The sequence below is a fragment of the Polyergus mexicanus genome, unplaced genomic scaffold (assembly GCF_030449975.1).
Source record: "Polyergus mexicanus isolate NDT 795.1 unplaced genomic scaffold, iyPolMexi1.0 SCAF_9, whole genome shotgun sequence".
In the NCBI taxonomy this organism is placed as follows: Eukaryota; Metazoa; Arthropoda; class Insecta; order Hymenoptera; family Formicidae; genus Polyergus; species Polyergus mexicanus.
The window spans coordinates 8,211,884-8,235,992 of record NW_027223329.1 but is presented as its reverse complement, the minus strand read 5'-3'; the positions used below and the strand labels follow the sequence as shown (position 1 = coordinate 8,235,992).

At 38.4% G+C, this 24,109-nt stretch overlaps 5 protein-coding genes across 16 annotated transcripts in view; 4 read left to right on the top strand and 1 right to left on the bottom strand.

Moving 5' to 3' along the window:
* Positions 1-6,554, bottom strand: part of Gluclalpha (glycine receptor alpha 1) — a 69,078-nt gene extending 62,524 nt beyond the window's left edge. Inside the window, exon 1 of one of the 2 annotated variants that reach the window (XM_070301355.1) lies at positions 6,358-6,554. The gene's annotated coding sequence lies outside the window, so the exon portion shown is untranslated. The remainder of the gene's footprint in view (positions 1-6,357) is intronic. The other variant, XM_070301357.1, reaches the window with a different exon arrangement.
* Septin4 (septin 4) lies at positions 378-5,420 on the top strand. The gene is made up of 9 exons (XM_070301658.1): positions 378-912; positions 1,304-1,480; positions 1,779-1,871; positions 2,157-2,322; positions 2,481-2,631; positions 2,753-2,918; positions 3,433-3,589; positions 4,145-4,226; positions 4,489-5,420. Exons 1-9 carry the CDS (start codon positions 624-626, stop codon positions 4,648-4,650), a joined length of 1,443 nt encoding a protein of 480 aa, XP_070157759.1. The 5' UTR covers positions 378-623; the 3' UTR covers positions 4,651-5,420.
* A 166-nt stretch (positions 6,555-6,720) lies between the features above and the next one.
* On the top strand, positions 6,721-9,984 carry LOC138936186 (pro-resilin). 2 transcript variants are annotated; one of them, XM_070301370.1, is made up of 3 exons: positions 6,721-6,771; positions 9,266-9,391; positions 9,567-9,984. In XM_070301370.1, exons 2-3 carry the CDS (start codon positions 9,281-9,283, stop codon positions 9,813-9,815), a joined length of 360 nt encoding a protein of 119 aa, XP_070157471.1. In that variant the 5' UTR covers positions 6,721-6,771; positions 9,266-9,280; the 3' UTR covers positions 9,816-9,984. The 2 variants fall into 2 exon arrangements, with proteins under 2 accessions (XP_070157471.1, XP_070157470.1); XM_070301369.1 differs by lacking the exon at positions 6,721-6,771 and adding an exon at positions 8,679-8,773.
* Positions 9,985-11,306: 1,322 nt separating this feature from the next.
* Positions 11,307-13,135, top strand: LOC138936704 (activator of 90 kDa heat shock protein ATPase homolog 1). Its single transcript, XM_070302319.1, has 8 exons — positions 11,307-11,386; positions 11,635-11,714; positions 11,833-12,026; positions 12,114-12,234; positions 12,339-12,421; positions 12,491-12,628; positions 12,725-12,960; positions 13,051-13,135. Exons 1-8 carry the CDS (start codon positions 11,307-11,309, stop codon positions 13,133-13,135), a joined length of 1,017 nt encoding a protein of 338 aa, XP_070158420.1.
* Positions 13,133-24,109, top strand: part of Machr-a (muscarinic Acetylcholine Receptor, A-type) — a 20,595-nt gene continuing 9,618 nt past the window's right edge. Inside the window, exons 1-2 of one of the 10 annotated variants that reach the window (XM_070301345.1) lie at positions 13,133-14,181; positions 23,101-23,267. The gene's annotated coding sequence lies outside the window, so the exon portion shown is untranslated. Of the gene's footprint in view, positions 23,268-24,109 lie in introns of all 10 variants that reach the window. The other 9 variants (XM_070301344.1, XM_070301343.1, XM_070301342.1 and 6 more) reach the window with 9 other exon arrangements.

Below are 24,109 nucleotides of genomic sequence, written 5' to 3'. Positions count from 1 at the left end.
TATTATCGCTACAAAATAACGGATAAACAGTTGATAATTAATTGAGATTAAAGTCAGACAAAGCGCGCGTATGTAATAAATTTCACGTCATCAAGCACTTTTGCAGGTCATTACGAATAATTACGGGCGATTGTTGACAGAAATTCGGAAAATTCGAAAATTTATCGCATTCCTCGTAAAATCCTCAAATTGCGCCAAAATGTCAACATGGCAAATTATTAAATTCATTCAGCATCAAAATAAATATAAATATACAATATATATATATATATATATATATATATATATATATATATATATATAAAATCTATATTTTTAAATATATATTTATATATTCTTCATAAGTGTCATAATTAAAAAATCATCGAGAAGAGAGAAATATCACCAAAGATAATGTAACGATTTTGTCAATATTTTATCAGAAAGCTCAATCTATTTTTTTTTTTTTTTATATTTCTATATTCTCGACGGAGAGTTTCGTTGAATAATAATTTTTTTCACGAGTAACACTGCTATTTGCTACGTGTGTGAGCAGCGCCAACATAATCACGGACGCGTCAAGCGAGGTGTCATTTCCGTTCTTCCGTCTGTTACAACCGTTAGCGAGACAGCGGGCATTGATAATGTTGCTATTTATTCCGCACGCGCCGTACACGCCCGATTCGGCATATAACCTATCTCTCTTGGTGCGCGTGCACAGCCCGGCAAGAGATTGCATTCGTAGGAGAGCACGACCGACTATCCGACTATTGATCGGCCGGTCGACAGTGCGCCAGCGCAAGAAAGACCGGACGAACCGAGGCACTCACGAGCCGCCCTCGGCCTTAGTACGTTTGGTCGGCTGTTGGTTTAGCTGCTGTTATGCTCGTCGTCGCACCGAAGCGTCCTTAGATGCTGCTATCATGTCCGGTGGTACGTAAACGTTTTATTGAAAGAAAAAAAGAAGAATAAAAAAAAAAAAGAGGCATTTATCGTTTATTCTCAACAGTAGACGCGACATCGTTTCTCTTCGAGTTGATATCGAGAAGCCGGCTTCTCTCCCCGTTGTGACGTAAATTATGCAGGGTTGAGACGCGATATTTATCGGCACCGGACGCGCTTTCGAGCGAAATGTAATCAGCACGATATATATATATATATATATATATATATATATATGACTTTTACGAGTTTTATATCTTTATACGAATTTGAATCGCGCGACACTCTTAATCCTTTAATATTTCTGCCAAGAGATTTAACTAGAGATATATATATAATATCGACGTCGCGATATTAATGATCTTTTGTTTCGCTCAGTAAGACAGGGATTATATCGGCTTCGCGACGCTGCCGGAGCAAGTGCACCGAAAATCGGTGAAGAGGGGCTTCGAGTTCACCCTGATGGTTTTGGGTGAGACCGGCCTCGGCAAGTCGACGCTCATAAACAGCCTCTTTCTCGGGGATCTGTACAAAGACCGGCGAATTCCGGATGCTGCAGGTGCGTCTACTAATTTATTGGTATAATTTCGGACCGAGTAAAAACCATCGTCTCGTCATCAATCTCCTTTCATCATCGAGCGTTATGCATCCGATGATGTAATCGGAATAATTATATCGCCGTTTCGCGATATAGGAGGAGGGCGTAAACTCTCTCTCTCTCTCTCTCTCTCAATATTTTTCGCACGCTCCCCACCAGTTATTGACACGCGAAAAATATTTGATCAGCTTGCATCGTCGGTAAACCGCTCGTCCCGATCTCGAGGAGAAGTCGATAAATATTCATCGTACACTTTCAGAGCGCGTGGCTAAGACCACCTCTATCGAGAAAAAGACCATGGATATAGAAGAACGCGGCGTTCGGCTCCGTTTGACGATCGTAGACACGCCAGGTGAGAAAAGTATCGCCAAAGTATTATATATCCTTTCCTTTTTCCGTCACTAGATTAGACTAAATTACGCCTACTACATCTCTCTCTCTCTATATATATATATATATATACGTATATCGAGAATGTACGTAACGAATTAATTTTATAAATAAAAGAATATAATTTCATCACGAGTAAACGATAACGATATAAATATAACGATATTAATTGTGTAGAGAATACAATTTTACAAATATACGCGATACATTCTGTAAAATATATTACAAAGTAACGATACTGTTCAAGGATTCGGCGATGCGGTAAATTGCGAGGACACGTGGAAAGCATGCTCGGCTTACATCGACGAACAATTTCGCCAGTACTTTACGGACGAAAGTGGATTAAATAGGAAAAATATTCAGGATAACAGGGTACATTGTTGTCTGTACTTTATACCACCATACGGTCACGGGTACGTTGTAATGTAAAATATATATTTCAACTCGATATTTAATTTATATCGCGACGCGTTAAAAAATAATTATCTCGCATCGCGATAGCATCAAACGCAATTTCAATATAACGGCTTTTTAATTTTATTACTTTAAGCTCGAATCTATCTCTTTGCAGCCTCAGGCAAATTGATCTCGAGGTATTGAGACGTTTACATCGAAAAGTTAACGTCGTTCCCGTGATAGCAAAAGCGGATACTTTAACCACTCACGAGGTGAAAAAATTGAAAGAGCGCATTTTAGCAGATATCGAGGAGCACGAGATTCAGGTAACGTGGCAAAGCTTTGAATTTAATAAATTTCGATTTTGATTTTAAATATAAACGCGAATTTTGTAATATCTTCGATATAATTTAATACGATTTGTATTGATCACTTTTCGCAACATAGATATATCAATTTCCGGATTGCGACAGCGACGAGGACGAAGAATTCAAGCAACAGGATAAAGAGCTGAAAGCTTGTATACCGTTCGCGGTTGTCGGCAGCTCGACAGTATTAGAGGTTGCGGGAAGAAAAGTTCGCGGCCGGCAATATCCGTGGGGCGTAGTGGAAGGTGAACTTTTTATATTCTACGTAAAATTTATATTTTTTCCATTCTAATCATTTCACCCATACTGCGAGGTAAGTGTAATTTCGGCAAAAAAAAAAAAAATTTACAGAAGAATACAGAATGTAATTATCGTTATAAAATAAATTCTCGCTAATGAGCAGGGTTTGTGAAAAGAATCGAAAGCGCACTTGGGTGCAATGGTATATGAAAAGAATCGTCGATTCTTAAAACACAGACATTTTTAATGCGCTCGATATCTCTTATTATTAGAGGAATACCCTAGCTTCTTGATCGAATTGTCAAGTAGGAACGAAGCCGGAATGAAAGGAGTTAGGAATTAAATTCGTAATTGATAAAAGAGCCTCTGAAGCTTAAACCTTTCGCTGAGTATATTCAATCAGCGCCGATTCGATTAGCGTATTCGAAAGCTAAAGGGGTTGGAATGCATTGAAGTACCTCTGGGGCTTTCGCGTTTCCGCGCATCGATCTTTAACGTCTCGATTCTGGTTGATCATAGTCGAGAACCCGAAGCACAGTGACTTCGTCAAACTGAGAACGATGCTAATATCGACCCATATGCAGGATCTAAAGGACGTCACGCAGGACGTTCACTACGAAAATTTTCGGGCCCAATGTATTTCTCAAATCTCGCAGCAAGCGATCCGGGAACGGAGGTATTTACGCATGTAAATAAATATTGCATTTTTCAGTAGGTATATATTTTACATACGGACGCCTATCGCGCGTTCGCAATGCGTACAGGATATCTCGAAAGTAATCGCGATTCAAAATAATTATTTTTAATCCGCGTTTAATATCACCAACATTTTTCACGTCATAATATAAGATATTAATGTAATGGAATTCTGTCTTTCGTAATGTGAATATATGTTGGCTCTATTCAAAGGGAGCTCTCGATACGCTTTCCAACATTCCGTACGCTTTGCACGATTATTAAAGCATCCGCCGGTAATAGTTTCCAACTACTAATTATTTAGTAGTTTTCGATCATTCTGACGTCGTATGTTAATTAAATGGGAAATTAATTTTGCATTAATCCATCTTACTAAATTGAACAATGTTGTGAAATTGATATTTTCTAATAAAAGAGTGCACGAGATATTCTTTCCACGTCACTTACGCTTCGATTGCATTTCATAGATAATTTGTATTAGTATCCCTTTCGGATAATCAAGGATAAATATGCTTTTCCTTCCTTCTTTTTACAGTAAATTGAAAAGAGATTCCGGACCGCATTTCGAGAACAGTATATCCGACACCGACAGACTCCTTTTACAGAAGGACGAAGAGGTAGGGGCGACATCGTTACGTATATAATTTAAAATAATCGTGTTTTCAATTTATTCGTCGTGAAATATTTCCTTATATATGTATCTATCGCCCTCGTGCCTATCCGCTTTCAATTCACGTTCGCGATTCGCCTTTTAATAAATAATGCTTTATTTCACGATAATACAATTGAAGTCTCGCTCTGGGCATCGTTGCGCACAAATGTGTTTTTCAAATGCTCTGATTTCTATTTCTATTTTGTCCATTTTATTCTTATTTGCAGATACGAAGGATGCAAGATATTCTGGCGCAGATGCAAGAGAAGCTCAAAGCGACCGGTCAAGTCGGAGGTGGTGTCGGATTGAGAGGCCGTGTCGGCAGCCTCGGCAACGATTTGGATTCCGCGGACGTCGAGAAGAAACGGAACAGTATTATAGACGTTTGAGGAGCGCAGGTTATTTTGCCTCGGGATATATATTCAGGGATATAAAGTTTATAGCTCGAGAGGTCTATACATATTTCGTTCGATTCTCGACAAGTTTTCCGATATACATTACACGAAGCCGCATAAAATATACTCGAGATTTAAAACTTTTCCATTACGAATTTACATTCGAGAAATTGTAAAAATCTTTAAGTTATTAAACTTATCTCCATTCAACAATATACAATACGATAAATTAAAATTTAAGCAAAGTAAATTTTTATCCTATCGTTTATAATGAAATTTATTATGTTAATATAATTAAGCGATCTGCCTCTCTCTCTCTCTCTCTCTCTTGATCGCACATGTTATCTGTCAACGCGGAAGGAAAGACAAACTAGAGCTGCCAAAGATTGACGAGTGTTTGCTCGTCAAATATTCGATCAAGTCAAATTTGTACAGATCGACTATATCCCGCTTTACGTGATACGTAAAAAAAAAAAAAAAAAAAAAAACGTATTTTGTACTTAACGCGCACATAGATAATTTATACAAATACATATAGTAGACATACGTAATCGTATCAAAACTTTACCGAAAGATATATGTATATGTATGCACTGATGTATCAGTGCGACAATCTTATTTAGTTCATCGTTTGATGCTAGTACAAGACTTGTATTATAGCATCGAAATATATGCCCATCAATTTTGAAAGATATGATAAATTAAAAATTAATACGCGCAATATATTCCGTAATTGTACCATAATATCGGTTTTTTTCTTCCTTTTTTTTTTTTTTTTTTAGGAATGAAAATATAATATAAACTTTAAGTCAACTCTTTAATTCGTTTTACGATCGTTTTAAAATTATAGAGAAAAAAAGAATACGTACATGTTTTTGTAACAATAAACATACCGTACATATATAAATAATGCGAACAAAAAAATCTCAATAATTACGGCTAACTTTATTATTATTTTAGCCTATTCCGTTAATATTATTCCCTTGATTGTCTAACTGAATTAGCATAAGTAAGAAATATATTTCATCTTTGTATCTAATTTAATTAAATCAAAGCATAAATATCTGTTTTTTAATTTAATATTTAGTTTTTAGATATCAATATTTAATTTTTACTTAAGATAAATAAGAGTATGGAGATTTAAAAAAAAAAAAAAAATTATACGACAAGTAAACAATAAAAAATATAAGAATTGCCGTTTTGATATTTAATATTTAATTGTGCAATATTATATACGGCACGTATCTATAGCGATATTTCTTTTATTCGTTACTTAAATATATACAAGTGTAAGTGCCAGAAAGTCTATTGTATATATACATTTGTATTGTATATATACGTGCAAATATATAAATATATATATATATAGTTGCCTACACAACACTGTTGATCTCTTTTCTACGAGTTTCTCTGTTAGATTCATAAAATTTCATATTTGTGTAAAAAAGAAGTATTTAAAAAGTATTTTAATTAAACTTACTTTAAAGTTATTCCAATTAAATATTAAGAAATATACAGAGGTATAAAAAAAACAAAACATTTCGAAATATCTATTAAATCAATGTACGCGACAATATAATATTTTTGATTCAGAAAATAGAGTACGAATAATGTTCTGCGGAGAATTTATTTTGCGCGAAGCACACGGAAGACTGTAGATAAGAGATATCCAGTTTCAATTCCAAGAAAATCCACGCTTACCTCTAAGCGCGCCCAATTCCCCGAACTGGTCCCTAGGCTCGGCCGCGACGATCGGGTTTCTTTATCCTCGTCGATTCTTACGCACGCAACATTCCACAATACGCGCGCACATTCTTGATGCAATCATATTCGGAAGAAAAAAAAAAAAAAAAAAAATAGTCCGCGTAAATACGATGACACTTTTCTTCCGACATTCCCGATGCTATCCGCGACAATTTATTAATTTATATATATATATATATATATATATATATATATATATATATATATATATATATTTATTTATACGTCACTGCTCGCGAAGTCGCTTGCGAATAAAGGAGCGATTTTAGTTCCGGCATCCCTCGAGTCGATGAAATTCGCGGCAACGTTCACTTCTTATCTACGGAGTGTCCAATTCCTCGAATCTACGCCGTGCGTATCTTTGAAGATTTTCGCTTATCGCGACGCGATACGCACTTTTCACTCGCGACGCGCTTACTTTTGTCGAAAAAAAACTTCACTCAACTCGACCAACGACTTTTCGATCGAACGAGCGACCGCGCGATTTTCCGCGTCGTACTTCTGACGACACTTGACGATGCGGCGCACCTGCGAATTTGAAAAATTTTTACTCTTTCATCGTCGTCCGCGATACCCTCGCATTGTTCCGATAGCTAATCGATCGATATTGATCGTCACACGCGTCTCCCCTGCAAAGTTTATCGTATGATTTGCGACGAAATATGCGACGGAACGCACGACACGTCGAGAGCGTCCGACCGTGAGAGTAGTTCGAATTGAACTGACTGAAGGGTCTGAAGGTCGCGACGCTTTCGGCGGCTCGTAATAGCGGCCAATGTCAAGATCGCGCTTTCCAAGCTTTCTATTTACAACGTGTTAATATTTGATAATAATAACGTATAATTTTTTAGCCGTACTCGCGCGTATGTGATGTACCTATACTAAGAAAAAAAGTTGTTGACTTGACTAAATTCGCCCATCTAATCGCTATTTCTTTGTATCTCTTTAATTGAAATATTTAAATATTTAAGTCAAATATACGTCATGACAGATTTAATATATTGTATTTGATTTTAATATTTTAATATTTTAATTGTCAAATTACATTAAAGTGACGTCGAAAAAATTATTTGCTCAATCGATGCTAAAGAAATCGATGCTATTTGTGGCTTAAAACGATTTTTGAGAAAATCGAAAGTGTTTCGATAGAACTTTAACAGAGACGGAGAAGCTAAAAAATATCATACATTAATTTATATAAACGTATCATTGAGAACATGTATTAAGTTTTATAATAATTTTAAAATTTTATGAAATTTTCTTGATAAGAGAATGGAAAACGTAAACACGAAAAATTTTGAATTAGAGATATTTGAAGATGTATCCGTTACATAACGTGCATTGTATAATTTTAGAATCGGGATAGAATTTGACGTAGAAACGTTTTAACGTTTAAAATCCATCACATGTTTATAACATTGATTAGGGAAATATTTAAGATTGCTGCATACAATCGAAATTGTCCTCTTTGAAATTGTAAACTAATAGTAAATTAAATTTAGATTTTTCTCTCTGTTATCAAATTTGAAAGATATATTTTATATAATACGTATGTTTTTATCTTTAAATACTCGTAAAAGGAAAATTAATAACAAGATAGTAACTATCTTATCTCATGACTATTGTGCCGTTTATTACAATATTAATTCAATATCTATTACGATATCTAAGTGATACTTCGCAATGTTTAAACGTTGCCGCAAGTCTATCTAAGAAGACGAACGATGACGCAATGAAAAGAGAAGAACTATTAATTTAACTTATTGTGTTGAGTAAAAGACTCGTGTAAATTACACGCTTGCTCCTATCTATCTAATCTATTAACGAATCAGTCGTGGGAAATTGCCAAACATGATTTTCACAAGAAATTTAACCAAATTATATCTAATAATAATACATTAATATACAATAGTAAATAAATTCTAAATTTACAAGTAAACGTATATATAATGTAGCTTAGAATTTTATATTTTTTTAAGTTGGATAATTTAATCCCGAAATATAATGGGTGTCCCCAAGTTATTGTGAATCAGCCTAGAATTTTAATGAAGAAGAAGAGACGCGGTATCTCGATACAATATAATAGCATTGTACATAGAATCAGGAACTGTTGCAATTATGCCGAACGAATGATTAAAGCCGTGGGCGCCTCCAGAAATCTGCGGTTTTATTATTAGCCGTAATTAGAGGTTATGCGATCGCATTAGAGAGCTTCTCGAAATAACTATTGCATCTTCCATCTCCATCTCCGTCACGATCGAATTGGCCGCTATAAAACCAAATCGTTTACGTCGAGTCATCTCAGTTTTGCGGACGCTCGTAGAATTCCACCAAATTGCTAATGATTCGGAAGGTTGGTACTTGTTATAAACACTTCGTTAAAATTTCGCCCAAGGTTTTATACAAGTCGAGAGTTACATAGCAATTTTCCGTTTAATTATCCCTCAATAATAATAGTATCGATGCAGTAACTAAAAATTGCTTTCAAAATATCGTTTATACGATACAGATATATATATATATAAAAATCTAATTTATTAAACAAATTTATAAAACATTTAATAAATTTCTGAAATGCATACAATTGCATAAATATTCAATGGCATACTATAAATGAATGTACAATACACGCTTTAGCTTTTATTTCTATTAAAATTCTACTTAAACAGTTCTTTTTTATCCACTTTTCATTAGTGTGTTATTTTATTAGATTGAAACGTAAAATTATTTTTGTACCCTGTGATGTAGAATCACCACGCTTCGCGTTAATTCGTTAATATAAGATTTTTTTTTTTTTTTTTATTTTGTCAAACCTGTGCAAGTTTCCACCTCTTCTTTCGTACAGGCGGTACTTTTAGCGATGGTCCTGGTAGGAGTCCGGAATGAACCGCAAGGCCCGGCCTATCTTCCGCCCAGCTCTCGACCAGCTCCAGGAGGAGGGGGGACCGGTCATCCGGATGATTGGGCCGGTGTAAGTATGTATTACGGTATCTACGGACAGGAAAAAATTTTCAATTATAAAAAAAAAATGGACACGACGATCTCTTATCATCAGAAATTTATCGCGCATCGATACTCTTTTTTTTTATTCCTGGAATATAATTTTTATGACACTTACCTGAACGATCTTAATAAAATTGATATAGGATCCGGCAAACTACGAGTTCTCGTATGAGGTTCAAGATGCAGCGGCGGGTCTGGACTTTGGTCATCGCGAGATGAGGAAAGACATGGAAGCCACTGGGACTTATCACGTGCTACTGCCGGACGGTAGGACCCAGATTGTCGACTACGTCGCCGATCAGGACGGATATCGGCCGATGATACGATACGAGGGTACCGCGTCTTATCCTGCACCTGCACCTGGAGGACAGGACGAGGGCTACAGATATTAAGGCTTTAATTTTTTCGTCGTTAAGCGTCGATCTTTCACGCATTCCGGGAGGATTAAGTACTATTATTGTAAAGACACTCTTATATATATATATATATATATATATAAATATATCACGAGCGAGGTCGTTCGGAGAACGAAACGTTTGCCATGACAAAGACAACTATAATTTTATTTATAATGCGTAATAAATAATTTGACGAAAATAATAAGATTTCTTTATTTTCTTCGATATCTTTTCTCTGATATCTAATAATTTAAATGCTACACGTGTGTAATTGTAATATGCTAGCATTTCTAAATTTCTCGTCATATTAAGCAGTAAATACAGTACATATGGGCATCGATGGTGCAAATGTGTGTTTCGTGAAATTTGCATGACTATATCATAATTCCTAGCATTATTAATAATATTATCGAGAAACTAAAACATGGAAAATAAATATTGTCTGCGAGTAAACGTGTAGCATTGAAAAAACTATCGGACAATTTTATATTATATATAATGTATATCGCGTTGAGATGGTGCGAACGTGTGATAATTTTGTCAAGTGAACTCCGCTCGATAACACCGTAAGCAGTTATTAAATATATTGATGAAATTTAGTTAGAATAAATATTATATCTGCAAGTAAGCAATAAAGAGGCTCCTTATTTGTGTAACTTACATATTTTATGCGACTCCGAAATCTCGAAACTATCGCAGCGGATTCAGCGTACGGACCGGAGAGCGCGCGTTCTGAAATATTTTGAATATCTCAAGCGCGGATGAAATAATATCAAGATGTCGGACCATTGCAAACGGCGGATTTTGTCCCCGGTGAAAAGTTACTAGACGCGTAGTAACTTTTCATTGCCATTTGCAATTTGCAATGATCCCATTAGAAACCGCATGTGAGACTCACCATCTTAATATTATCGTGTACCTTGTGCCTGAAGTTTCCAGAATTCTTGAGAACGCTTTAGAAACTTAGAACCGAACGCTCTTCAGGTCACATTGATTCGAGCGTTGAATTTGCTTTGCGAAAATTTCGAACGTTTCGAAGCAGTTCGCGAGGTATCACTATTAAAATTATTAACTTGATAACGTATTGTGTTATTGTTATTCGATAAATTCTTCGGCGAAGCGTCGTGTCGAAACGACGATACGAGACTACATTCGAAACGTGTAAAGTGAGCTGTCACGAAACCGCGACCGGACGTCATACTCTTGAAGCGCTTTCCTGACAATAGTTCGTAACTCAACTTTAAACAATTCGTATTTATCAGAAATCTCAAACTCGTTTGTTAATAAATATTGTACAAAGATAAATTGCTTCGTCATTATTTAAATCATAGGTTATGTTATATCTGTGTAAATCTTCTTATAATTAATTAAAATTTTTTATAAGAGATCCACGGTTCATTATTCTAATTGGTATTATAAATTTGAAATTTCCGTTGATTTCTAGAGTCGGTGTTCTTGGTGCATCTTCAAGTACCGCTTAGAAGTATGGCAAAATGGGGCGAAGGTGATCCACGCTGGATCGTGGAAGAGAGGCCCGATGCAACTAATGTGAATAATTGGCATTGGTATATTGATAAATATAATTATACTTTGCGATAATTAGAATATATTTTTAAGTCATCAATGTCTCAAAGTTCTGTTTACTGTAACAGTACCTTGTTAAGAGAATCTTATGTCTTTTAAAGTTTGAAGTATTAATAATTTTTTACATTATATCTCATATTTTCATATCTATTATATATATATATATATATATATATATATATATATATATATATTTATATTATTATTACATATAAAAATTATATTACAGGACAGAGAAAAATGCCTGTGCGTGGTCACAGGAAAAGCTGAAAGAACTTTTTGTAAATTCAGAAATCAAGGGAGATGGAGGTATATATTTGTAGTATATATTTGCAGTTGAGTAGTATATGTTTGTATATGTAAATTGTTGCAAAGAAAATTTAAAATAATATATATATATATTTCATAAATATTATTTAATTTACAGTTTTGTGTCAAATAACAGAAATGGAAAAATGTGAAGGTGAGGCAGTAGCAAATAATAGAAAAGGGAAACTTATTTTCTTTTATGAATGGAATATTGTGCTTAAATGGACATCAAGAGATAAATCGGATGGGAAAATTGAGGGTAAACTTAATATTCCTAATCTTTCTGAAGAAAATGACATCAGCGAAGTAGATGTAAATATTTTTTATTAAATTGTGCATATATATATAAAAATCATTAATAAATTGAAATTATATTGATGCATGTTTTGTAATTTATAGATTGAGGTTACATTAAAAGATAGTACAGATGAAGGAGAAAGAGTAAAACAATTTTTGCATACAAAAGGGAAGGATGCGATAAGAGAAAAATTGACAAAATATGTATCTTCTTTAAAAGAAGGTAAGATAATAATTTTTTAAAGATAATTTCTTTTAATTTTTAATGTAAAACGACCATTATATTTAAAAGCATTTATATATATATAATCTTTATTTGTTTTGTAGAATTTACGAAAGGAATGATACTTCCCAAAAAAGATAATGTAAAAGAAAATATCTCAAATATAACATCTAGTTTTAATGTTAAGGTAATTACAAGATATGTTTGCAATGTAAAGAAATAAAATGCAACTAACAATTTTTTTTTCTCTTTTTAGATGCAGATGAATACTACGGTGACACGAACAAACAATCATGAAGCAGTAGGATGTAAAATCTCGACCACTACAATTAAGCAAAATATTAAGTTCCAATGCAGGGCGGAAGAGTTTTACAATGTCCTCTCATCGATTGAGGTAATAATTGCAAATTACCTAATTATCATCTTATGATAGACTGATTGCTTAAATTAAATCACACAGCAATTGCAATAGGATCTTTAATTTTCATAGATGGTACAAGCCTTTACGAGAAACCCGGTGAAATTAGAGGCAAAGAAAAATGGTCAATTCGAGCTTTTCGGTGGTAATATTCACGGCGAATTTGTGGAAATTACACCGACCAAGATTGTCCAAAAATGGCGTTGTAAACAATGGCCGTCCGGACATTTTAGTAACGTAACAATCGATATCTGCGAGAAGAACGATCACACCGAAGTCATCTTAACGCAAACTGGTGTTCCACTTAGGTAAATGTAAACATTTTTCGGTACTCTTTCGCCGTATTGTCGATCAGTAAGAAATTACTATGTATGAGGCAAATATATTACTATTTTTAGCGAGGAGGCCTCTACAAAGGAAAATTGGGATAGGTATTACTGGGACGCCATAAAACGTACCTTCGGTTTCGGATATTTTATGTGATTGAAATTCGCCCTAAAGAAGATTTATTTATTGCTAAGTAGAACAATGAAAATTGTGCGCAATCACAAAATTGTGCGAACGCTTAGTTTCTGTGGCATCATTGATGAATTTACGCAGTGGGAAAGAAGTGTGTCCTGGTATGCACAGTTTACTCTGTTCTCTCTTCGTATAATTGATACCGCCTCGTGTGTAAAATTCGAAATTAATATCGCTGCGCGCGATGTATCGCGCGACATACAAGTAACTTACAAGTAACTTCTCTAATTATTAAGTATATCTATCTATTATTAGATGTTATGTCTAATAAATCATAAGATAGTGAATGATAATTTAATCTGTTCTTTCCATATAAGAACGACCGATATATCGAGCCTTATTCCTTCAAATTATAACATTTCGACTTCATCAGTTACATCATTATGCAAATGATCATAACTGCGTGCATAGTCGTTAATAATTCCACATTTTTCCTTATAAAATATTTCCTTATAAAAAACGGGCCGATAAAGCAATCAGTCTTCTTATAAAAAGAACCGACAGTGTTTTGCGGCATGACAAGCGACACCATTCTATAAGCCATTTAAACGTTTAACAGTTAATATTACAATATCGGAATTGTGCTAAAATTAATTGACAATTGCTCGATTTCTATTCGCGTTCGTATAACGAACTCTAACGAAACATCCTTCTTTCGCGGTACCCCGAATTCGGATGGAGGACCAATGTCCTCGGTAACTAGGGAGCGGGCAGATGAATGGGCAGATCCAGAGAGAGAGCGCCAAATGCGCGCGCCTTCGAAAATCAAAATCGATGTAGTCCACCGCCGTTCGCACCGATCTGCTTGCTCGCTCTCGCTCGCTCGCTCACGGATTGCCCACGCCCTTAGTGCGCCTCCCAGCGCGGAGGTTGTCGGAGTGTAGTGCCGCTTGTCGTTTCCCTCTCTCTGTCTTTCTCTCTCTCTCTCTCTTTCTCCCTTACTCTATTTCTCTCATGCTCCCCCCTCTCTTTCTCACTCGCATAGCGTGCACAAGCGTACATTGAGTTAGGTATGTATACGCACCCTTACTTGTCCCTACAAGTTTCTCCCATCATTCTTTCTTCGTTCCTCTATTTGATTCTCTCTCTTTCTCACTCTTAGTTTACTTCTCTCTTGCATCCCTCGACCAAGTTAGTCGGGCAAAACCGTCCAAGAGAGAGAGAGAGAGAGAAAACAGGGTTAAATTACCACTCTTGTTCGAGAAGCGTTCTCGGTCCACCACCACCATCATCACTACTACCATCGCAGTTCAGTCTTTACTCCGATCCCGCGCCAGCATCATCGGCGAGCTCGCGATTTACATGTGGAGCAATCTTCCGTGTTTAACGCGGCTCCTCTTACGCGCACCCTCTCCTCTCATTCCTATCTCTATCGTACCTTTCTCTTCCTTTTTTCCCATTTTCTTCTCACATTCTCTAAGCGAGATCTCGATCTCTTTCACCGAATCTCATCTATTCTTTCGTCTCGCTACCCCTATCCAACTGTTCTCTTTCTTTCTTTCTTTCTTTCGTCTAAAGCACGCGTGAATGCACGCCGCATCCCGCCCCAAGCGTGTCGGATCCCGTTAAATGCGTGTACCTGTATACACGGCTGTCAGTCGATCGGCGATAGCCTAACGGATTCCACGCGTACCGCAAGATAGATCGTCGCTCCGACGACGGTCGCCGTCGATCGCACGAAGCGGAGCAACAGCCAGCATCAGCAGCGATCCTCGCCGGCGAGAAATAGCGAGGGCCTTTCTCGACATCGTCCTCGCGATGACCGCGCGCCCGGACCGGTGCTCGTCCTCGCGCGAATCCCGTCGTCGGTGATACGGGGGCACGCCGCGCGCGCGCCGATTACACACGACAGACATGTGAGTGCGAGAGCGCCTTCTCTCATCCATCCTCCTCCCGCCACCACCGTTATTGCCATCAACCCCCGCGCAATCATCCTCCGGTCGAGACGCACGGCGGAAAAACGGAACTTGCAACGCGCGCGCGGCACGCGAGAGAGAAGGATCCCGTGGCGGCCGCTCACAATCGCGCCGACGAGGGGTGGTCGCTCTCGAAGAGGGAGGATCGGTCCTCGTCTCATCTCGTCTCATCTCGTCTCGTCTCGTATCGTATCGTATCGCATCATCTCGCCTCGTCTCGTTCGCGCATCGCCGACGCCGCCGCCGCTGCCTCGCTCCAGGAACACCGATAGAGGATGCGTGACGCACTCGACACGGGCGAGTATAACTCGGAGGTGTAGAAGGTGGCAGCTCTCTCTTCCTCTTCCTCTTTCCTGTGTATGCGTGCGTGCGTGCGTGCATGCATCTATCTCTTTTCCCTTCATCTCTCCCTTTCTCTATTCGTTATTCCATCGTCGTGATTATCGCCCGGCATCTCGGATCTCTCATAGACTCGAGATCGGTCTCGCTCGTGTTGGGCGGGTACGATAAACGAGCACGCCGCCGAATGAGCCACCCTACTTTTCCTCGGGGTGGTTTACTTTCTCGGGGCTACCTGGCTCTAGTCGCGTCACGTCGCGTCGCGTCGCGTTTCTCGCTCGGCTCGGCTCGGGCCGAGAATCTTAAATAAGGCATTTACGACGGGTGCGTATCCTCGGATGAAATCAATTCGGAATCGGAGCGTGTGCGTGTCGGGGGTAAGTCGAATAAGTGACTTGTAGGAGTGCGGCGGGGTCGCGATCGAGTACTTCTCTCGGTCCGGAGAGTGTTTTTTCGCGCGGCAGTGCTTTCCAAGAGTCGTTTCTTAGATGTGCCGCGAGATTCGCAATGAGGAGGGTGGATCTCTCTTTCTCAACTTATTCATCTTAGTGCGCGAACGGATTTTGATTTAAAGATCCATCGATGATGGGAACGAAATAAACAGACGCGGTCGTTTATGGTAAATTTTTTAAAGGTGTTACGTCCTGGAAAACAAGAAGAGAAACACATTGACTCGGAGTAAGATCTCGCCACGCCAATTGTTTGAAAGTAATCATTCGCACATTCGTGTATTAGATACTTGCACGAGAATAATTCTCTACATTCATGTGATTTTCTTAGAGAATACGTTGAAATCGATAGATCACGTGCAATATAGATACAGTCGCGTGCATTATAATCGTCTGCGCTTTAACTACCTTGCGCTTACCTTACCTAGGTACATTTAATCAATTTCGACTTTGCCGCAAACTCGCAACTAAGTTTCCGTCACAACATCCGTTTGTTGTAATCGTCGTAGCTCAATTCGTGTCGAAGAGATTCGCTTACAAAAGAGATGGCGCGATCTTTTCGCTAATCTATTGTATTACACAATCGACGATACGGGAATATTGAAATCGCCCCGTTTCCGCGGATGCATCAAGTCGCGTCGCTTGTTTATCTATTATAAAAATGCACGCGACATTTTTCCGCGTTATTGACGAGGGGCATGGTACGTGAGAGTTTTTCAGTATGCGAGGGGATTCGAGAATAACCGACGAAGGAGCGGAGGATATCGTTTTTCATTAAAACAACGTTCACCCGAGTCGCTATTTTTCTGCGGCTGTGCGCGTATACGTGTGTCGTCTTACAGATTTGTGTCTGTCTTGTACGTGTGTATGTATGTGTATTGGGGGGGAAGAGGGGGGGGGGGGTGAGCGAGGCATTTATGTACACAATCGAGCGAGATATTGCATGTATAAAATAATAAATTAATGGATATACGGCGGATTTTTTTTAGAGCCGAGAATATTTGATTCTAAAACTTCTATTCTTGTATGTTATCATATTTGATTGCAATCGTATTATACACTTGTATTTTCTGGCAAGTTGCGGCAATTGCATAAGGGTAATTATATCATTTTTCGTTTAATTCGTATTTGTGTCATTCGTATTCATAATGGAAATTAAAAAAAAAAAAAAAAAAAAAAAAAATTCTCGCAATTGTGTGTCATAAAGCTATTGAAAAGATGCAAATGCGATTTAGATACGATTGTAATAGCGTAACGGGATTAAAAACAATGCGTATCGATAATTTTGATCTCATTTCGTATCGAATATCATGAGCGAGCCGATTGCGCACACTGTATGCATAAGAAAGGAAATAATTTCTCGAAGCGAGCGCACACATTCGCGACGTTTACCTTATCGTGGGCGGAGTTGCGCTTCCGCTTGTAATTTGTGACTCGCGATCGGTATCACGATGCGCACATTTCCGACTTTACGTAAGATTATTATAGCGCTCTTATCGTGTCGTCACCGTTATATCACTTTTGTCTCGAATCGCCGACAAAATTTGTCAATTTTGTCCGATACTTTGACTTCGAAATACAAATTTTTTTTTTTTTTTTAAACGTCAAAGAAACGTGAACGATAATTTTGCGTCTATTTATGATACCGTATTAATTATTCTTTTTCTTCATTGCTCAAAAATATTTTGATTATTATTTTCGATTATCAACGAACATCGATTATTTCAGGAAAATATTTTGTAATTATTTGTGATATTCGATACCGAGTAGATAAATATATCGATATCTTTTTAAAATTAAAAAGCAATAGAGAGATACTGTATCCACGAATCGCAATGCGAAGATCGAATCGGAGGATGCAACATTTCGCGTGATGTCAGACTGCAATTGCAGTTCCGGTCACATCGCACGAAAGCTTTGAATTCCCTCGGCCCGACCTCGCATTAGGTCCTTTCTTTTCAGCTGCGCTTTATTACACTTTCTTCGCTCTAAGTGAAACGGTTGTAGTTTACGCTTGGCAGAGAGAAACGTGAGAGGGGGAAAAAAGAGAGAAAGACGAGTGTAGACAAGTGCGGAAAGTGGCAGCCGAGGAGAGAACAGACCTATTATAATCCACGATAACAATCTGTCGCCTGTCCCGCCTTTCAGCTGAGTATGACAGCTTCCAGCGATAATAATAATATTCTCTATGCAATTGTCGCCTTATCGAAAAGCAAAATATTTCGTTAGCTTCAGATCAGCTAAATCTTTCTATTGCTTGCACAGCGTAATATCTATGATAGGGTAGTTTGAAAAAAATATAATTCCCGAAAATATGTTTGCATGTAAAAAAAAATTGCTGTATTTATATGCATTTCATATTTGAGGCAAATATTTTTTTATTTGCTTTTATGACGTTCTAAAAGAATCTATTAACGCTAGTTTTTAAACTAGCGTCGACGAAGGGATGAACGGACATGTATTTTAATCGCGACTATTCGGCGAATCGCTCGCTGTACGTGATATTCCATCAGGAAATAGAAACGCGGCAAGTTTGTCGGTCCTCTGCAGTATTTCGAAAGAGAGAAAGAATAATGCTCCGACCTCGATTCTACGCATCCCGAAGGTGTTTGCTTCGTTCTTCTTTGATGCGAAGGCGAGGCATTGGCGCGACACTATAAAGGGGGTGTATCAGAAATCGCGCACTTTCTCGCAATCGCGGATTCTGAAGAGCTTCAGAGTTTATCCGTTTTTATCGAGAACTTGCTCGGATTTAAGATTAGACGAACTTTATTTTGCTTATTCCCAGCACATTCGCTATCAGCTCTAATCTTCTAGTTCTATCTTTATCTAACGCATTTCTTATTGTATATGTATACCGTCTATTTTTTAATTCATTCAAATTTTTTTTTATTTATTTATTTTGATCGTCTTTACAGTCTTTTCGCATCGTGTATGAAAACGTTATCGGATAAACCGATAAAAGTTTTTCAAAGTCTTGCGGTAAAGAGAAAAGCCAATTCAAAATTCTCGTCTATGAAGAAGTAGATCGCAACCGGGCGTCTCTCCGATGCACCGTGTATATCGACGAGAAATACCTGGCCGGCGACCATGTGTTTGTTATACTCCTGTACCGAATTAGGTTGTATATACACGTACCGTTTTCTCTTAAGAGACATCCCCGACCTAGCTACTGCCGCTATAGCTATCGCCGATATATAGTCCACCTCATCGTCAGGTATGGCGCGCGTTAGAAGTAATTCAATCGACATGTCCCATTTATGTCTACTAGCGAGCAAAATGTAATAAAAGCCGCAGCGGTAATAGCGAGTGCCACCTGTTTCATCCTGGGAAAATGGGGAGTCGCATGCGCGACGATTGATACGCGATTCCTTTCCCTAATCGGAATCATTCCTTTTACTTTCAATTCTGCATATCTCTCGATATAGAACGATATAAAGCGATATATTTTTGACGCACGACTGTACGATTACGCCAAAGCCTCCGCTCAATTTATATTTTCCATTTTATATTATAATCATATTATAATCAATATGACTGTTTATATTAGCACAATCAAGTATTAATTGAATTTTGGAAGCGGGATGTTTTTCGTTAAAGTTAAAGAGAACGCAAATATAGGCCGCGATAAATTCTATTATATCTGTTAATAGTACATACAACTTTTTTCGCTCTCTTTCGTTCGAGGAGGAGACAAATGTTTAGCGCGTCCGACAAGTAGTGCTTTATTATTACGTACCTCCGTAACCTTTTCGCGAGCGGGGAACAAAGAAGTCTTCTTCATTAATGAAATATCAAAGGTTATTAACGGCGCTCTAGCTATGCTACCCGATAGACTTCGATTTTCGAAACGTGGTTTCCGCGCGCCATGTCCTCGAAGAAGAACTTTTTACATCCGGAGACCGGTTGACGTTAACGACGGCCATGCATGATCGGGGATGGCCCGTAAAAATATGCATCGCGCAATTTACGCGCGTGCAAGGAAAGAATGTGTATGTATATATATGTATATATATATATATATTTTTTTTATCGGCAAAAAGAGCAGCGTATCGGAAAATTTATTTATAGTTCAACTATGTAGCGGCCGGGACAGCCGTAACGACGGCTGGCTCTGTAACGCCTCGTAATAAGTAGATTGATGTATATAAGTGGATCACGACCTTCTACTATTCTTTACCATCTTTAATATGTTTTACGCGCGCGAACGTGCGTTTGTCCTCGTGCGAATAATGCATTAGTCATTTCGGGGGCGAAACACCGCGAGAGCGCATCTGCTGAAGATACGCGATCTCGTCAAAGTCAAAAGGATCGAGAGAATGAGAGAAAGAGAGAGAGAGAGAGAGAGAGACTTTTGTTAATACCGCGCGACTTAGATTTAGTTAGTCGCAATCTATCTCGAATCACGTATCCGGATATATACGCCCGTAATAAAAGAAGCGGCGCAGGGGAGTCGACCGAAATCGATAGCCGATAAAAATGTTTACATTATTACACGTGGTTGAAACATTATTTTTACATTTTCCGCGAGCCGGTGCATTTTTGCAGATCCTTGTCGGGATAAATATCTTTACCAAGCTCAATCGCGATCGGCTTTATATACGATAGAACGTCGCGAAAATATAAAAGAATGATAATTTTTCTTTTCCACGTTACTTTTTATATCTTTTTCATATATTAAAAAGAGAGAGAGAGAGAGAGAAACAGACAGAAACACATGCAAATTTATTTTGTATACTCTTTCGTCTTCTTATATCTCAATGTTCAAGATATATTTGATCAACTTCGCGAGTAATTGTATATTTATTTACTTTTATAGGCGAGAACTACGACATTTCGCGCGCGATATTCCCAGCACGTGGGAGCCGAAGAACTTCAACGTCCGATCGCGCGATACGGCGAGCATTGTGCATTACGTATTATTAGACACGCATCCTGGCAGCGAATAATCGCGAGCGGCCTACCTATCCACTTAACGGAGAACATCGCGGACAGAGTGACGTAAGCGATTTTAATACTCATCATCCACCGTCCGTACGTATATATGGAGGCGCGAAGTAGATCTCTTTTAAAAGATCCCTCGCATTGTCCGCGATGAATGCGGACACGTGCGCGCCATGCAGTTATCTGCAACCCGTAACTGTCACTGTCACTATTATTTTAAACGGCATTATGGCCGTTTCTGTAATACCGCGTGGCGCTTTGGATACGATAAATGCATAAAAGTGCTTTTACGTTAATGCACGAATGACTGCCATAGTTTTCTTTTTCATTGTATAATCGTGTACCGAGACTTTTAGCGATTAAATTTAAGGATTCAAGTCCAGCGATCAATATTTATTGATATTACATGTCAATTTGCTTCTCTCTCTGTTATCAAAATAATATAAGATGATATCGCCCGTTCTTGTTTTAACTGCGTCAAATAATTTTGCCCGATTCTTTTGACAGCTCGTCCTAAATCAGAAAGTTCTCAAGATCGGCTTGCAACGTCTTACGATAACTTTGTTAGGGCGATTTTTCAGAATCGCGTATACTGATAAAACGGATGAGTCGTCTGGGCGTATCAACAAACTAATTAAGGCCAGTGTTCGTTATACCGAAGCACGCCGTTAACGAGACCGCGCATTTCTCTATGCGTTTCTATATTTATTTATGGAACGGGTCACACGTGAGAGACGGCGGTGTAGGGTCAGCCAGCAGCTACTGTCCCGAGAGCAAGAACGTCCCTCTCCTCTCTCGCCGCGTTATAGCACCTATTCTCCAGCGGATCGGATATCGCCGCGAGGCGTTGTAACAATAGTTACACTATTGTGACACGGCTCCCTGAAATGAACCGACGCCGACGGGGACCGAAGTTTTCCGCTCGAACGCATAACCGCTTTTATGATCGGTAAAACCGAGAACGACGGGTGGAAGAAATCACGCGTGGCGCTCAACTATCCGTGTTAATCTCCCCCGATGTTCGCGTACGATGTGTTACAAGGTCGATCGACATTGAATGAGAATAATTTTCATTCTTCTATAATTAATAATGTTTTTGTAAAAAAATGCGATTTTAATATCAAAGTTGCAAGATATATATATATATATATATCTTTCGAAAAGCCACCTTACGACTATACGTAATATTATTTCTTACGATAGCGAAGAAAATATTGGGTTGTTAATGCGAGACTAGTGTCGTAGAACTTATCATAAAAAAAAAAGAACCGCAAAATCTCTTAAAACTTTAAAGTAACGATAGCGCTATCGCCAACTTTTTGGCAAGCATCCCCAACCATTAAATGACCATCTTTAACGCTCTGTTGCACTTTGATAGTATTACCGCCTATAATTTTCGAACAATTTTCAGACACATGTTTACGTTTCTTGAAATTTTTATTTTACCGTGTACTTGTCTCTGATTACGCCGTGCAAACAGCAATAGAAGGAATCTGTCGATAAGGGAAAGATCGCCAGAATACATAGGTGGGATGTCTTAAAGAGAACCTCTGTTAAGAAATTCGATTCGATGGATTTTTTCGCACGTCCTCGTGTAAAACGAGGCTATCTAGAAGGATGAACAATTCAAAGTCTTGTTAGACGGCGTAAGGTAAAAATTATACGCGCATCGATTTTCGAACGACGTCCCGTCACTCGCTTCCGATTATCTCGAGGCGGACGCGACGTCGTACGACCTTCGCAAACGTTACGAGAGAAGCTCGATAACCGAGTTCGCGCCTACTCGTCGGGCGAGAAACACTGTCGCGGAAACGTTATGACCAACGAATAACGTGCGAAGTACGTGCGCTTTTGTTCTCGCGGTAAATGTCGGCTGGCGTAAAACGCCATTGATCGAGATACATGCGCTGTAATATTATTGATTTCTCGGCAGCTCTCTCTGTTTTCGAGTAGAGAGAAATCAATTTGGAAATAATTCTCGCGAATATCGATTAAACCTGAAGATTTAAAAGGAAAGCGTATTTTGTGACAAACTCTAAACTTATATTTATGCTCTCACAAAAGATATAACACAAGAGATATAAAATTATAGAGACGATTACGTAGAGAAGATAAAATGTAAACGGAGCTTAAAGCTAAGAGCGGCGCTTAACGCTTGCTCTTGGTATAAATGTAAGTTTTCAATTCTAGGAGGGAGGACCGTTTATCCAGTATTCGCACAGCTCCCGCATAAATGTATTCGTAAATAATTTAAATATTGCTGGCGTTTCTATAATTACAGGCGTCGAGCATGCCATGCGCACTTAACGGGGAGGTAATCGCGTAGCGCACCTGGCGCGACATGCATCCTTCCACGCCCTTGCCGCAGCAGCAGCTCGACCACCTCGCCAGGGATATCGAACTGGCCGCATTCGATGAGGAATCTGTCGCAATTATGGCAGTTATCGAGTACGTTATTTCCCATCGTCCTTCCCAGCGTCCTTTCGCGGTAACGTTGGAAGCTCTGGAAATTTTTCGAAGGGGAATCTTCTTCGATCGTCTCTTTGACGAAGAGACTTAGGAGGGGCAAGACGAATTCGAAGAATATTCTTTTTTTTTTTTTTTAGTCACTTTTAATTTAAAATCTTAAAGACAAATTTTATTACGGTAATATTCATTTGAAATTCAATATAGGATGAGTCTTGATTACTGATTCTAATTTCCGAAGCTTAATTTGCGAAGGATTTTTCTTTTCCGATATCGATATTTTCTAAAGAGAACCAGAATTGACGAAAGGATACACTTTTCTAAATCTTCGAATCTCTCTTTTTAATGTCCGATGAAAAAATTAAGAGAATTGTCGGAACGAACGAGGAGAAATTAAAAATTATTCATTAACGTCTGCAAATGCATTTTATTTACTCCGTCTTTGTATGCTTTATGCAATCTATGCTTATAAATGTCAGCTAATTGTACAAATTAACAGACTTGACGACGATCCTTTCGAATCTAATTCGTGACACTCGCAAAATTTTCTGTGCGTGTTAAGGCCGTCTTCACGGGACAAGTGATATACATCCGTAATTGAAGCGACGCCGCGCCCCGCCGGTTGCATCAAGATCTCGCTACTGCAAGAGTTCGCGCCGACGTCTTTCTCCAACGGGACGAGCGCCCGGAACGCGATCGAATTATGTGATTCTAGACGATAACAAGCCCGAAACTTTACGTCAATGCTCTCGCCACTCCTACAATGTTATCCCGTGTAAGACGCGCGCATTACATCGTAGTACTCTGCGTTGATACCACTGCTT